The sequence below is a fragment of the Gavialis gangeticus genome, unplaced genomic scaffold (assembly GCF_001723915.1).
Source record: "Gavialis gangeticus isolate Ggan-Ray unplaced genomic scaffold, GavGan_comp1, whole genome shotgun sequence".
Classification (NCBI taxonomy): Eukaryota; Metazoa; Chordata; order Crocodylia; family Gavialidae; genus Gavialis; species Gavialis gangeticus.
In genome coordinates this window covers 23,327,756-23,345,000 of record NW_017729009.1, presented here as the reverse complement: position 1 = coordinate 23,345,000, position 17,245 = coordinate 23,327,756, and the positions used below count along the sequence as shown (strand labels likewise).

The window sequence follows — 17,245 nt, the reverse complement described above, 5'->3', positions numbered from 1 at the left end:
CCATATAAGGGGTACATTGCAATTCAATTTTATTCAGGCATGTTAGATTTTTATTGGATGTTAACACCTGATATTTCCTTCAGGCTCTGGTTTTACTGAAGGCTTTGTTGCATTATGTTTCTCCAAAGCTGGAATGGCAAAACGAGCTGGCCTGTAAGAGAGACGAGCAAAGACGGCTATAAATCACATCACTGCATGGTATCCTAATAACGCAACAATAAAAAGAAACATGGGCTGCTAAGGGCGAGAGCTGTCACTCAGATGTGAAATACAAGAGGTTTCTCTCTGTGGGAGGATATTTATGGTGAATGCTACACCTGTACAAATTAGCTTCTCGCTTCAATCGCAGCATCTTGTGGGACTCAAAGTTTGACATGAGCAAATAAAGGCCAGGTAGTCAATGGATGTAAATGGGTGCCAGTTTCCACCAGCTGGAGACATGTGCCTCAAAATCTATGCAAGGGAGTTTTCTCCCTGGTCCTGATCAGAGGGGACTGTTGGTGTAAAAGGCTACTTTGTTTCTTGGGACCTGGACAAATATACCTCCCCTACCACATAAGGGAAACTTCAGACCTTCCAGCACAATTAAAGCACCAAACTTGATGTCTGAGATGTCCTGGATGAAAAAACTCAGCAGCACCAATTGAAAGTACACTCTATAGCCTAAGTAAGTTGGCTGGAACATTTTGGCACTCGTCTTGATCTGAAATGTAAACTGTTACTGTAGGGAATTTATCTGGCCTTAGCTAAGAGGCAGCAACACATCCTGATAAATAAATAGCAGGATGCTGAAGCTTGCAGGAGGTTTGTATTTGGGGTAGGCAAGTAGATGAGGGGTTGGTAACATACAATCTCAGTCTCCGTGCCCTCCCCTTGTTGTATAGGCCAACTGGCAGCGTGGAGAAGGTCCAAGTTCCTACACATTGGAACAGTAAAAATAACTCCATCACTGAAGTCAGACATGTGAATAGCATAGGCTCAGACCCAATATTTATTATGGGACTCCCCCTTTTTAGATGGTTACCTTCTCATATAAATACCTTCCCTGGTCTTGGAGGCACCAGATACAGGTAGGGGGGAAGGGCAGTTTCTAGTGGGCATTCTTGGAGGGGGCAGCGGCAGAATTTCTTCACTTCCAAATTCTTGGAAAAGGACTATTCAGCCTCCCCCTCCCTTTATTGCAAGTCTCCGAATAATTTGCTTCTTGCCAGAATGAAAACAAGATGGTATATTTAGTATTTAAAATTAAATTAATAAAATCAAGATGCATCCACTCTAGCCACTTTTAAAATGCAGTTAAGGAGCAGAACTTGTGTGTGAATCAACTAATTTGCAAAGGCCTGGGCACATGTAGACAGTATCTGTGCAAGTACCCATGGAAATCAAACACAACCACTGAGAAAACTGACATCCTGAACACTACACAGTAGGCAAGTCTGACTGTCTACACTAGACTTTTCTTCAAGATTTACCTGGGTTGCTAAATGCCAGGGCAGCTCCAGTAGTGGGCATATTCATTGGCTTTGTAACTGGTATGCTCATCTAGATCAACTCTTAACAAGCTCCGGCAAAACAGCAGTTAGAAGTGGTGGCCAGTTTTGTTTTGGGGCTCCCAGCTTTGTACTGCCCATGGAGCTAGAGCCATAGTAATCATCTTGGGAAATATTAAGAAAAAAATAATCTAGTGCAGTTGAAGAAAAAGAGAATCTTTCCCAGTTAGAATTCAGGAAAGGAGAAATTCCAGCTTCAAAATTTGATGGGGAAATGAGAGTGACTTCTTTCATCTTTCAGGACCCTATGTAGTAATGAACAAAATATCCCTCCCTAGTGGTCTTGTGTTCCTCACACCAAGGTGGGGTGGCCCTTCACTGAAGGGGACGTGGTCTCTGCACATGGTTCCCTTTCTGCAGCATCCTGGAGGTCTCTCTTGTAGGAGTCCAGTCCTGCTCCTATTCTGAGACGAGTCAAGATCCAGCCAAAGGTGTTGCAGCCTGGTTGTGGGGCCGCAAGAATTTTCAGCCCCCTTGATCTACCCGACGTGACGCTGACTTGCATTCGAAGCCAGCCATGCCGTCAAGAACTCCAAAGATGAAGATGGCCCTGTTAGAAACGAGTTAAAGAACGCAACCATAGCAACAGCAGACGCAGAATACAGCGATTCATTAGAAACCACTGCATCAGAAAGGAGGCGTTGTTTGACAGAAAGAACAGCCACCCTTATAAATGTGCCTTTTATTCAAAAACTTAACTTCAAATTTACAAAAGGGTTCAAAGGCATTCTACTGCTGTGGAAAATGTGCTTTGCTTTCACGATCGACACAGCACTGGATAGCATTTGTTTTCAGAGCGGTGACATCATTCACTCTGAGATAGGTGATCTGCTTCACGCACTCTGTCACACGGCACTAGCTGTAGTAAAGACCTTAATAATGAAGAATGGGTTGGCCACATTCACTAGGCAACCTGAGGAAATAATGATTCACAACATGTAGTGTTTGGCCAAAGTTTGTCCCTTTACAAAATGTTATCAGGGCAACAAGCTATAAGCATGCACAAGTTTGAATTCTAGCATGAGGTAGTAATGTTGATAAAACAGAGATGATTAGAGTCAATAGTGTTCTTCCAATCTGGTCTTCTGGAGCAGGCATGCAATGCTGAAGTAGATATATTGCATGATGAAATCATGAGCATAGTAAATTTCTTTCAGGGTGTGTTCATAGAAGCAGAGTCTAATTATGTGAGCATTTCTGAAATGATTGAGCAGAATGTTGTGGTGTAATCAGCTCACCTCTGTTCATGCTCTAATTTATATTGTGGGTAATTCTACTTTTCCCCTGGTAAACAAGTTTCTGGATGTAGTTAAGCTACTCAGAGTGTGCATTTAAAATAAAATCTGTTTCACATAAAGGGACAAATGAGACTGACTATTACCCCCATCTTTAATGCGCTAAATTCTTTTGCACAGATTGTTCTTGTTACTCCTCCTTTATTTGAGAGAATCTGAACAGCACACAATATTCCCTTCTACGTGCACGATTGCAACAAGCCAAGTTAAGGATACTTAAAAATATATTGTTAGGTTCACTTTTTCAAAAATACACTTGCTAGTAGGTGGGAGGGGAAAGGTTGAAGGAAAGAAAAGACAGACAGACAGTCATATGGAGATCTTGCAAACGGACCTTGATTAGAGTCGCTTACATTCAGCAGTAGTAGCAAAGGGAGTGCAGAGACTTGAGAGGAGTCACCAGGTACTTGAAGAGTTGAAATGAAAGAGGCGTTTCCATACAAGGTTATTACTCAGAGCAGGGTTTGAAATACACTTTGACTCTTGGGGGGGGGGGGGTCTGCAAAAAAATAGAACTGGTTCATTGATTAACAAGTCCACCTAAGTGAAGGAGCAATCCAACCAGAGACACCTGCAGGTTATGATTTTCAAATTTTACAGGAGGCCTCTCATCTCTTATGGGTCAGGGGTGGCTCAACCACCCCCCTCTCGAGTTCCCCCTTAATTTGTACCCTGGCTCAGGGTCCTCACATACAACAGCCTCTGAAAGTGTGCAACTGATCCATGCTTTGCTGGTGACTTCCGCAGGGGAAGCCTGGGAGGTGGTGTTACCAAGCAGCATCAGCATGCTCATCAGATTTTGTGTTTGCTTTAGATTGGCATAGGTGAGTATGTTTTCAATGCAGCTACTGCTGTTGTTGCTGCCCACCTTGTTCTGACACTCCTGTCTTCAGCACTAAATTACAAAACTTTCATTACCAACTTATTTTTGCATGGCCATAGCTCTTGGATGTCCTCTGGGACAGGGAAGCAAGATTTTTCATTTGGGGTTTACAGAAACACTGCATCCAGAAATGGGCAGATTCTGGAAGCCTGAGACCCCATGCAAAGACTGGGGGTGGGGAGCATGCGACTAGTTTGCCGAATAGATGCTGTTGCTCTGGTATTTAGCTCCTGGCAGACTGGCCCAGTAGCTAAGTGTTAGCTTGGAATGGTTTCATCCCCTCCTAATCAATTTTTCTGTGCCCCAGTTTTCTTCCTGCAAAATGCCATTTCCTTAGCTTCCATGGACGTTGGGAGGAAGAATACATTAGAACAGGGCTGTCCAAGCTCTAAGTGGCAGGGGACCACATGCCTCTTGAACCACACTAGCAGTGGCTGCATGCCCCTCTGGACCCTGCAACCCCCATTGCACTGTGCATCCCAATGCCCCCCCACTACACCCTGCACCCCCTGCCACACCATGTGCCTAAGTGCCCTGACTCACTCTTAGCTGTCCAGCTATAAGCTGCCCCACAACCACGTGGACACAGAGTTGTGGGCTTCTGGGCACTGCACCTCTCCACATCCTGAAGCAGGGGCAGGAAGGGAAGCTGGAGGCAGGGCGGAGTCTGGGCTGCAGTCAGAGCAATGAGAGGAAAGTGCTGCAATTTCACGCCTTGCACATGTGGGCCACAGCTGGATGGTGCTCCATTAAAAGACTGAGATGCTTGGATATTAGGGTAATGGGACTATATAAGTAAGTACCTAATTTTAAATTAGAAGCAAAAACTGAAGCACCTCCCAACAAAGTCATCTCCTTCCCTGGTACTTTACAACAGAGACGATTGCATATTTTTATGCATCACATAAAATGGCTCAGGCCTAGTAAAATCCCAAATCACTAGCCAACAGTTCTCCCATTTTTTTCTGCAAAAGAAGCTACAGTGTATAATATAACCACAACTTTAAAAAATAAAAAGGGCACTGGCATTCTTTGGTAAAATTTAGTCTGAAAACTTATCCCAGGATGTGTGATCTTCCAAAAATCTGCCAGCCCCTGCAGTGTTCAAACTTCTTGTATGACCACAGCCACATGAAGAATGAAATTAAACCCCATGGAAATCTTTGACATTTCTAGTATTATGCAATGCTTGGGTGAAAAAAAAATATTGCAGAAATTCTCATTCCCTTTCCAAAATGAGTTTAGCAAAACTATTTCTAGCTTTTTTTTAATTATCCATTTCACTATTGAAGGAAAAAAAAGCTGTCCATAAATTAAAGAACCACTAAATGGGGCTTATGTAACCCATTTATAACAGGAAATTGGTAACACTTGAGTGTGAAGTCTGTTACTGTAATTTCTGGAGTCTGCAGCTTTCATCTGATGTGTGCAAACATCACTAAACCTGTTTATTCAACATTTGCCTTAACTTTGTGTCACCAAAATATTTTTAATCTTGAAAGAGGTTACAACTGTGGAATGGAGTCCTAATAGAAAACTATAAACTTTTCTATACAAGGTTTTTTAACTGTCCTATAGAGAATTTTATCCCTGTAAAACTCACGTTTTCAAAGTTATAGATTATATTCTCTATTTCCAGCGTTATTATTTTCTTGAGAACGTTAATTGTTCTATAAAGTTGATACAACCCTATTGATTTCATTCATATTCAATTTTATAGGCATTTCCCCTGGGGAGAATCCAAATATAAACTCCACTTTCTTTTCTTCTTGCATAGAAGAGCTGTAACAGGCTGTCAATCTGAAAAACATTGCAGGGGCTGTGATACAGCAGCTATTTACAGTCAACAATTCAACATATGAAAACTTCTGAAGAAAAGGTTTGTCCCTAACAATCAACATATCGTTCATCCAAAAGCAGCCCTTTATGCATAAATACTACTGAAGCAGTTTCTCCAGCATGCGTCCGGGTTAAGCGGGACCATCTTTCCGGGAATTACGCTGGTTCTGAGCGAGAGCAGGACTGGACCAAGGACCTGCCTAAAGCTGGGACTTATGAAACTGAATTTCCAAATAAGACTGAACATATAAAGTCTTTGGGACAGTTGGGTACTCTGGGACTAACTGGTTCTAGAAAACACAACTGTAGCAGGCTACTTCAATACCAAAGCTCCACCTCGTGGCCAAAACTGTGAGGGTCTCAATTTGTGACAAAGTCTACAGCAGTTTGGAGATACACCAGCACAAATAGTGGGGGAAATGGCACCTAGTAAACCATGGTACATTAAAAAATATTTCTGAATCTCAGTTCATGTCCTTTATAGAGCTATTCAGCACCATTCTGGAGGAATTAAATGAGGAGATAAGATTACCAACGGCTAAATTCTATACTAGACTGTTTCTTGCAAATGCTGAAGTGGGTGGAAAAGTGACATCTCTCAAGTCAGAATATTTTTCTACTTTAGGAGATGAGCAAGTCGGCTAGAAAACCAAATGTATATAACAGAAAGATATTATAATTAAGTAACTGTTTCTACATTCAGTAAAAATATTCTATAATTTCTCAGGTTTATATTCCCGATGGAATTACATTTCAAAGCCTAACATACACCATCTAGTCTATGTACTCTACCAGTAACAACATCTTGGACTGATCAAGACAGGATCAACTTAAGTGCACCATACAAAGATGTATATAAATAAAAGCATGATGTTGCATAAAATTTATTTTTTTCACCTGTTTTACATCATTCCCTTTTAGGTTCTTACATTTCTGCAACATAGAACTCACAGAACAATAAATACATTTTGCATTCATATTTCTCTTGAATCAAAGGTATTTGCATCGTATTTAGCTGGATGACAGGTACAAAACATCAGCATCACAATAAATATTTTGACATCAGAATTCATTTCTCCGTACAAGTAAAAATGTTTTTGAAGGCATAAAAGTACATAAGTTTTATTAGGCAATAATAATGGACCATATTGGCAAAGTTGTAGAACCCAGGATTTCATGCAAATTCAAGGCCTGATTTCATCACAACAGTTAAAAGGTCTGGTCCAACACACACTGAAGTTAACGGAAAAAACTGGGCCACTAGATATGCTGTGTGCTGGCAGTTAGACTAACTATATGTGCAAATAGATCGTGATGGTAATTTGTGCGCAGTGACCCAGTTTGTCTTAGCCCTGTGTGGGCTCAGGACATTCGCTGCATCCAGCTGTGTGGCAGCCCTTTTGAAAAAAGAAAAACCTCTCTCAGGTCTTACGGCTCAGATCTCATAGGAACCACAGGGATTCATGCACCCAATTTTATAAGGCTCCTTTGAAAATCCCAGCCCAAACTACTAATGCAGCAAGAATCTCCCACAGGAGTCACAAGGAGGTTTAGACAGCTTGCAATGAGATTCTATGATTATAGCAGTTTGGCAGAACATAGACAAGCAGTGTTTGGTACTGCTCAGTTTAGCTCTGCAACAGCTGTAGCACTTAACATACTGTTTCCAGAACTGGAAGGACATTGATGATATCACTGCTTATTCACCAATATAATTTTGATGAGATAAGATGAAGAAGAGATAGGTTTACACTGTTACTGTTGAGCACGCAGCATGCTAAGTCCAGCCCTATTCTAAACAAAAGGAGCACAGATGTTTGCCGGGAGAAATAGGGCAGCTCCATCGTATATATGTCTAAAAGGGTATAAGCAATGGAGTGGAAGACGCATACAAAATGTACATCAATTAAAAAAGAGAAAAAAACTAGAGGATAGCTGCACAACTTTAATTACCTCATCAAGAAGAGGCATAGACTGTTTATATAACATAGGCTACTGTGGTTACCAGCTATAAAGGGAATCGAGCACTGATCAGAGACCTTTCCAATGTAACCATGCAAAGCAAGAGCTTGTGATGCAACACATACTGTAATACTCTTTGTAGACTAGCCCTGTATCACAAAAGTTACATAAATTGCTACTGTACTTTACAAATGTAAAAACCATAGACATAAGAAAAGGGTATTTTACTCCCACCACGTTCAAAATACAAAGCATAAGAGAGGAAAAGATGCACTTTAAATTTCCAGTAAAGAATTAGTTTATTTAAATATGCAGTAAATATTAACATCTGTATTAAACTTTGTTTTTAAAAAACAGTTTAAAATAACTTAAGGGAAATTGTTTACAGACAAAGTGCTAAGCTTGAAAAAAATAATAATAATCATCACTCCTCCCAGCCTCTGCTGTTTGAAAGTGGCAGTTTTACTTTTCCCGATTGCTTTAAAAATACAACTTATGCTGAATGAAGAATACTTCCCAGCTTGATAAGTCTGCACAAGAAACTAGCTATTAAACAATATTAGCTTTCTGTGAGAATAGGTTTTGCCTATTTATTTGTCAGTATTGCTAAATGTGAATTTTGTTTTTAAGGTTATAGTGCCAATAAACATTATAAAAATAGCAAATCACTATTTGCTGGCATAAGCTCCAATTTTGCTAATATGGTCCATTTAGTGTAAACTGCTTTGACTCCAGGAGACAGTGAATTCTACCATATATATGCTTCAAATAATTCACATACAGTAGCATGGCACTGTTAGTCTTGCAGGACATTTAACTACTGATATACACCTACTGGGGATAAGATAATTACAGAGATATATACTGTCGTGTGTTTTCAACAGACAAGAGACTTGAATTGTCAGCCACAATGAACTGCTAAAAATAATTTCTTGATTATTACATTTAAATCTACTAAATAAGTACTGTTACTCTGGGAATACTACAGCATTTGCAAGACTGACATTATCCAGTTACCGCAACAAGTCACAATTAGGACAACATTAAGAATTTTTGGGGTGAACAGGTATAATTTACAAGAAGCCAATAACCCAATTCTTCCACAAGAGGACTTTTTAGACATTGCATTTTCTCTCTGAGGTTTATGATATTAAAACTGCCCTCCAAAACCCATGATAAATATCTAAATTTAGAGTAGATTTTTTTTTTTTTGGAAAAAGTTTGTAAGGAGGCTCTAAGGTGAATTTTTAAAACAGAGCATGAAATCATTCTGGCAGCTAGCTGATAGGCTTCTCAGTATTCTGCTTTATGCAGTACCAGAGAAAAGACAAATCAAAACAATGTAGCACAAAAAAGCCACTGTTTTCCATTAAAAAGCATTTGCCATTCTTATTCCTTGTGGACCTTGAAACATAACACTCCAAACCAAGCATGCAGAAAGTAGACTATTGTAACCAGCAGTGCTGGAGACTGCATTTCCCCATCTCATACTGCCACCTAAATCCTTCATTTATACCCTAGCAAAATGGGCATACATAGAACCTAATGAACACATACAACCTTATATTTCCTTCCACAGCATGAAGGGGAGCAACAGAGTAGGGATGAAGGTGCCGAAGGGCCGTAAAACACATGGGAAGGGAAACAGAGCCAACAGTGCACGCTCCACACTTTTTTCTCTAAAGCCCGTTGTAGTTCCTACAGCTTAGCTCAGTGGGGTGGCAGCACTACTGATCTGGAGAGGGTAATGCTGAACTGCTGTCTTACAAACCCAGGATGTTTCTCATCAAAGAACCAGCTTTTGCTCCATATTCTTTGAGCCTCGGAGAAGATGGCAGGGCTTTACAGATTAGCAAGGTACTAGTATGGCTCCTAAGAGAAGCAGGCTATTAGAAAGTTGGGGGATCCTGAAAGCATGCCAGATTCTGCAAGGCAGAAAGGCAACAAGGGTCTACAGAGCCTTTGGCTCCACAGAACGGAAAGGTGGCAGCTCCTGACTCGCATCCCCTTGGGAATGTCCCAGACACTGCTTCGACTTACACACATCTCCCCAGGGAAGCTGGCTCCCTCCAGAGTGATTTTCCACAGGCAGGGCTTTATGAGTTTTTGCAAAGTGTGTGCACACTTTTCACCCAAAGAACCTTGTCTGCCTATGCACTTTTCAGTCATTTATGCTGTGAAATGAGTGGTATACATGCTATCCCCTCTCCTTGGGGTTTCCAGACTTGCTTCATGTGGTGCTTCGCTGGACCTGCATTTACCCACCCTACCTCTGGGGAGGTTTGCCAGGTTGTGCAGCACTTTCTGCAGAGAGACTGTGGACTTCATAGCAAAGCGAGCCATTTACATATAGTAATACTACAGCTTTCTATAGCTGAAAATCAAAGATGGAGGTGTGGGTCACTGCAGACTGTAGCTCTCATTTTAAACACTGCTCCAATTCTGCAGTCAGGTTTGTACACTAGAGAATTTTATTTATCATTTTAGTGCCTGTCAAAGTGCCAAATTTGCAGCAATGAAAACAGAGCTTGGCAATCCTTCAAAAAGGTACAGTATAGCAGAGAGCGCGTGCCTGCTGCTCCCAAAGTTAACAGTCACCCAGACCTAGGGAGGCTGCCTCTAGAGACAAGGGGGGTGGGGGAGGTGGGATGTTCAGACTACATGGATCATTCATTCCTGGCCTGTCTGCTTAGCTTACCAACAAGGGTGCCATTTAGTGCCAGCTTACTATGGTGGTTTTTATGAAGTGGAGAGACTGTTCCACGAGGAATGGGACAGACAGAGATCAAACAACTCACTTATTACAGACTAAACAGTATTAGATGAGAATGACTGTTACTAAAGCTGAGCCATGAATGACCCAAGGCCCCAGTGGCTGAAGGCTCCATTAGCTCCCTGCCATCTTCCTGAGACTTCCAAGCACATGCTCGTCTCCAGCTGCAATGAAGGCTTTTTGTAAATAAAACATGGGTTAAAAACCACCCCAAGCTAAAAAAAAATCATGCTAGACTGATGTGTAGAGCAAATATAGGTTGCATTGGCTCAACTTCTGCAAACTCTCGAGACTTGTCTCCTCTTAGATAAGTTCCAGTTTTAAACCATTCCAGTAGCAGTGGAACTTGCATTGCCTTTCTCTGTGTGTGTCATGAACTGTGCGTGTGTGTGTATGCGCGTGCATGTGCAAATACACACATGCCTAGGCTTATTTGCAGCTCATCTTTATTAATTAATCCTAACAGGAAACAGATTTTTATGCAACTGTGAGAAGTAGCAGCTCTGTGACCTTTCCTTTTGGTCTCCAAGGATTCAAGACATGTCTGCCACATTGCCTGCAGAATATTATGCGTCTCTTATCATACTGTTGGCACATTTAAAAGCTGATCAGCTGCAAATTTCCTTCCAAAAGGCTTTGCTTTAATTTTAGTAATTTGCCTTTATAGTATAAGTATACAGTATAGCTATTTGTATGTCACCAGTTCCTTTTAACAGGAAGCACAAAGGCTAAACAAAATGGAATTTTCCTTTTTTTCAATAATCCTTCTCTGCGCATATGACTGGTTAGACACCATCAAAACATACTGCATTCACTGCATTCAGCTTTCATTTTCACTGAATTAAAAAAACGAAACAAAAAAACCCACACATGCTTGGCTAAGTTCAATTTTTCACTTATGGTAAATATCCTCAACTTTGGAGCCCTACACCCAGAACAGTCTGACCCCAACCAGTAGTCAGCTGTCAGAAAACAGCATAATCATCTATACGAAGGGAATCCCCATGAATTTCTTACCTGAACTGAGCAGATAAATAACAATATAAAACATAGTACAATGCAAGAAACCGCACAGACACTTAAAAAAACCAATTAAACTAAAAAAGGAGTTCACCACATATAAACAGTTATTTAGCAGCTTTCAGATACTTTGATCTTACGCATGAACAACTAATCATTGCAGTTACATGCATCTGACCCCAACTAAACGAAACAAAAAGTTACAAAAACTGAAGAAACTATCAAGTGCCTTCACCTTCACCCAAATACTCCATTTTCTGTTAGGTTTTACTTACTGCAGTTAAGTCTTTTTCATCAAAGCAGCACATAATGCCAGTTGCTGCATGATCCTAATGCAATTATCAGTTGTAGTTGTTGTTATAACAAATACGTGATTTTTTTTTTTTTTTGTCTCTCAGGAATGTGCAAAACGCCTGCTTCCTAAGCAGATGAGCCCTATGAAGTGAGCTTTGAGTAGCTTGGGGGCGAGAATCTCCGTCTCAGGTACTTCAGGACGTAGAGGGGAAGGCAGCTCACCAGCGTGATGGCTGTGACCTTCCACAAGAACGACAAGGTAGCAATGAAGTAAACATCTGCAAGGACAAAGCACAGAGGCAATGGAGATGGGTAGCAAACTGAATCAGAAGGGCTTTGTGATGGGAGTTGCAAAGAGAAGTCCAAGTGAAAATAAATACGGTCTAGTACAGCTTCATTCTCCCTGCACACAAACCAGCGTTTTTGCTCACTACGCTGCACTGACTCACATCTTGTGCTCTTTTCTCTCTTTCATGAAGGATAGATAGCTTTCTCCACAAAACTCTGCTTACTGAATTGCACTAGGGATTTTTCTGGTGTGTGCAAGTATGGGTGTGCACTCTGTATGAAACAGTGCAATCCTTCTTCTATAACCAAACCAAGTACGCTCACTTCCTTTACATGTTTTTTTAGTTTTGGGAGTTCTCTTCCTCTAACTTAATAGTTTAAATTGTGTCAGTTCATTCAGAAGTATGTCTCATTTCCCCATGTATGCTATATGACATAACTGCACATATATCCGTAACCGTTCAAAGTTCAGCTAGCATACTCTTGCTTAAGAGAGAGCCCTATATTGCATGGGGGCTTCGAACCAAGGAAACGAGAGGGCTGTTTTATTCTGTAGCAATATATCATTCTGAAAGGTTACCAGGCAAGTAGTGACATCTTCTGGTTCCTGACAGTATAATGAAACAAGTTGTAGAGATCTCATATTTGCAGCAGATTGACTTGCCCAAGAGAAATAAGAATTCCTCACTCATTTTCCTTTAGTGTGGTAGACTAAAGGGACTGACTTAATATAAGGTGAATGAAAATATAAGCTCAGATGACACAGACCAAATGAGTTATGTTTTAATGAGTCTGTTACTACATTCACTGCCAAATGTGACCTTTAACTCCAGCAGCAGAAGCTGATGATTTCAGGTTCAGCCATGTCATGTTCAACCCCCATAGGTAACCCAACTGCAGCTACTGCTACACATCAGGTGACTCGTATAGGGATTTGAATTACTGTAGGGCTCAGATTCAGGATGAGATTTCCTGGGCGGTATGTAACCTACTAGCCACGTATATCTGTCTCCCCTCAGAGTTTAAGCCACATATAAAAATTTGGGAACATGTTCCATTAGCAGATTCTCATCCAGAATCACCCTTGAACTAGGTTTAGGGCAAAAACTCTTGAGTCCAATCCATGTCCTTATTGCTCCTGTTACTGTTAACGTGTTAAACATGTGTCTGCATAGGTTTAAAAAATAGACGTTGTATTTAAGCTTACCAATAAACTCATGTAAGAAGACCAGCGAGGCTATATAGCAGGAGAGGCTGAGCAACTCTGCCACTATCATAAGCCAATGCCATGTCTGGATTGTTAGTGCTACCATCAGCAACTCGGTGAGGATCAAAGATGTAAAGGAGATAGCAACGATGTGAACAAATTCAGATTCAAACAGCAGAAGTGCTCCATACATAATGATACTACCTGTGAGAGAGAGAAGAGAGGCTAGACAGATTGTTTTTTCTAAATTATAAGACCAAACATCAATTTAAGTCCTGAAAGAGCAGAAACCCTTCAGGTCACTTAAGAATGCTTGAAATTGCTTTTCACAAATACTGTTGAATACTCAGACAACAAATCAATCATTTATGACACAGCACTGAAAGAACTGCTCTACAACAAGGAAAAGATATAGTGCTCAATTTTTACAGAAGTCTGTCATAGTTACAGACATGGGGGGTAGGAAACGGCATGTATTACTGTTATTATTCTGGCTACTTCGCTACTGTTGACTGGACTATGATTGTGGAGCTCTATCTTCCCTTCCTTCCAGAAAAACAGCACAATCGCTTCTCAAAAGGAAAGATAATACACATGAAACACTTCTAACTCCTACTGCACTGCCCCAATGTCCAAATGAAAACAAAAGATGCCGTTAGACTTCCTGCACTCCTTGGATTGAGTTCTTCTTTTGTAAATTCCCTCCTAAACTAGTACAAATTAAAGCATTGTTAACGATGCATTGTTTTGTGCCCCTAATCTGGCTGGTTTACATAATTCCCTGAACAGCCACCTGCACAAATAACTCATGTTAGCAGCATGAGTAATTTGCACCAACATCCATCACATTATTCTTGTTCGAGGGGAAAACCTGCAAGTGAATAGAGCCTGAGCCACAAAGTTCAGATCCAGCTGTGAACTTTCCAAAGTGTGGGGCCGTTGAAGGTTTGGGTCAGGCCCATCACTGCTAGCAACTAGTCCAAGTGTTTGGCCTGCTGTTTTTTAGTCATTTAACACATCAGAAGTGAAGTCACTTTAACCAAATATTGTAACCGGAGAGCGGGCTCAGCTTAGAAAAAACTTTCCCTCAATGCATCACCCTCTGGCTTTGACTTTCCACCACTTGTGAATTTTCTATGAATGCCTTGGCTTTGCCATTATATTTATATAGCAACAGAAGACCATTATTCCTGCCATAGCATTCTACTGCATTAGATTCCAGAGGATAATGCTAATAGGAGGTTTTATATTCCTGGCTCCACTCCTTATTTAAGGATGGTAACATCATTTAAATCAAAAGGAATTTTGAACCATTTCTTCCCGTTCTTGTGATAAAGGAGTTATGGAAAATATCAAGTTTTGTCACAGGATCTCTTTCTCATTCAGCACTATATGCACGTACCATGAGTCTGTGATTAAAAACAGGACAAATGACTTGCATCTGCACTGATTTCATTTCTGTTTGTTTGTTTTCTTTTAAAAGTGCTGAATTTTTAGGCGTATAATCCAATATAATCCCATATTTGGAACTAACCCAGGGGACAAGAGGTGGTTTAATTAATAGTTTCTCATAATGTGAAGACAGTATCCGATTAGCCAAAACCCTGACATAGCCAAGATTGTGGGTAAGCCCATCATATTATGCATGCTGTAACCAGAACTATGATCATTAAGGCCAATCAGCAGCATTTTCATCTCTTGTATACTATACTATATGTTTATATTAAACATATAGGGTCCCTTCCGACCCTATAAACTATGAAACTATTGTTTGCATATTAGGGAGTTTCTTCTGTAGTTTTAAAAGCTTTTTTCAAACGAAATTTACCTCCATTTTACAGATGAGAACTGAAGCATAGAACAGACTTGCCCATAGCTACAAAGCAATAAATAGCTAAAAAGGAAAGGCTGCCTTTCTCGATGTCCATGCTTGTTCCTCTCATAACAAAACACACTCAAAATATTGCCCACTTGTTGCAAACTTAAATTTTAGGCAATTCCTTCCTTTTAATATCCTATTCACTGTCACTGTTTCAGTGCAAGGAGTAGCTGTCTACTTCATATTCTAGGGATCAGTTATTCAAGTAAATGATGTTCCTGATTTTCCACAGGACAGCTTTGCAGTTTCTAATAGACATAGAGAAGCCGGAAGGGAAGTTTCGGTTTCTTACCTTGATAGATACTTATCAAGACCCATATTAAAAATGTTTTATAGGATAAAGGTCGTCCCTATAAAGAAAAAAAAAAAGCAAATAAATGCTATGAAAAACAAATTTATAAAGCAAGCATCAGACTACAGTCTAAAATAGGTAGTCTACTGAATGACTGAATAGGGAAGAATAACCTGAAAAAGAGACTTTTCTTTAAAGGTGCATAAAGAAGACAAAGTCATAAATATATCAGAAAGACATAAGTGCAGTGAAAACAGCACAATCCACCCTTCAGTGTGCTGAAATAACAGTGTCTACAAAGCTGTTCTACCCGTTTCCTTGGGGGAATGGGAATAACCTGTATCAGGATAAGGTATGTTTGGTTATACCAGTATAGCTTCATCCCACTATGAGTAATAGATATAGCTAAATCTGCACAACAGTCTCAATACAAAGACTGTGTAACCCAGGCCTAAGGATGGTTAGAGAATTAGTGGTTTTATAACATCAGAGAAAACATGCAAGTGAAACCAGATGGCAACGTATTTGGACCGATGGAAAATGTGTTTGCCTCTGAAAGCATCTAACAGAAATACTAAGGGAAAAGGTTGTCTCTTTAAAGAGTCAGCCCACCCTGCCTTTCTACTGAGAAACATGTTCCCAGTCCACATACCTAAATTATTCCGAGAATTTTGGGGGGGTGAAGTGGAGCACAGGGAGGGCAGAAAAGATGACCAAGGATTAAGTCAAGAAAAAAAACCCAAACTCTCTCAGGCCTTCTGTACATATTGACCACCAGAAACGTATCTTTTTCCCCTCTTAGGCTATGCCATCTTTAAAGCAAATCTCCCTGAAAGAAACCATGTGACCACTTTTCCCCATCTCCCAGTATACAGATCATAAGGAGTACAACTGACCCAAAAGTTTGACACAACCGTTTTCAGTTGTAAAAAGGAAGGAACTACAAAACTGAAACGGTTCACAAAAATGTGGAATTCAGCAAAAATTCTCAGTGGAAAGGAGGCAATAGTAATTTCCTGCCAATTTTGTGTCCCTGTCCATTTCTCCCTGCCCTTCCCCACCACCGCCTCCTGGCTTCCACGTGCCAAGTCCCTGCCAGCTTCTCCTCCTCCTCTATTTTGGAACAAAAGAAAATATCAAACATGCAGAATCGCCCACAGGATGGAAATTCTGTTTTCCAGCCAGTTCTAATAAGCTGCTGAATGTTAAATAAAACACAACAAGCTGTGAGGAAATAAAATTAGGGTTGTAAACTGAATTTTGCTTCTTAACAATTGTGCTTTAAAAAGGCATCTGGTAAAATACTGCATCTATAGATAATACTTTTGGTTTGTCTCTTGGAAAGCCTGTTCCAAATCAAAGCAAGGATCATGCATAAGACAGACTGAAGAGAAACAGGCATCTGTCAAACCTTAAGAAGATCTTTATAGAGTTCTGGGTACAACATGGCAACTTCAGATTTAACATCCTTGTCCAGAACTAGAGAGAACACTGGAAACATCGTATAGATTGTGGAGTACCTGAGGAAGAGACAGGAGATTTGAGCTACAAAATGGAAATACCTGATGCTCTATAACTCTCAAATAAATACGCACAGTATAAACTTGCACATGGTACATGCTAGTCTCCTCTGTACAGCAAAAGAACTGTAACATTTACTTCTTTACCAGCTCGAGTACTATTCCTAGTGAGATGGATGGAAGCTGCAGGAACTGTAACTGATGTTACACGTTTACCAGTAGAGGCCCAACTCCCTTTAGAGATGGAACTATTTCAATATTAGATTCAATCATGCAATTCAGCTTGGAAAGCTGTCTCATAGATTTTTACATTTATCCAAGAGCCTGTACAAATGTACTTTGTAAATACAACAGTGGCATATTTTATACAAGCAATTTAGGCTTTACAGTGATTCTAGACTGCACCTCTAGGGAGAACAGCACAGAATTCATAGCTAGGGGTG

General features: G+C 40.4%; 1 protein-coding gene across 1 annotated transcript in view; it reads right to left on the bottom strand.

Moving 5' to 3' along the window:
* Window positions 1–6,435: 6,435 nt before the first annotated feature.
* ATP9A (ATPase phospholipid transporting 9A (putative)) overlaps window positions 6,436–17,245 on the bottom strand; it is a 127,543-nt gene continuing 116,733 nt past the window's right edge. The window contains exons 25-28 of the mRNA XM_019509770.1: window positions 16,694–16,802; window positions 15,283–15,340; window positions 13,112–13,315; window positions 6,436–11,894 (exon numbers count right to left, since the gene is read on the bottom strand). Coding sequence (XP_019365315.1) covers window positions 11,758–11,894; window positions 13,112–13,315; window positions 15,283–15,340; window positions 16,694–16,802 — 508 coding nt within the window. The 3' untranslated portion in view covers window positions 6,436–11,757. The remainder of the gene's footprint in view (window positions 11,895–13,111; window positions 13,316–15,282; window positions 15,341–16,693; window positions 16,803–17,245) is intronic.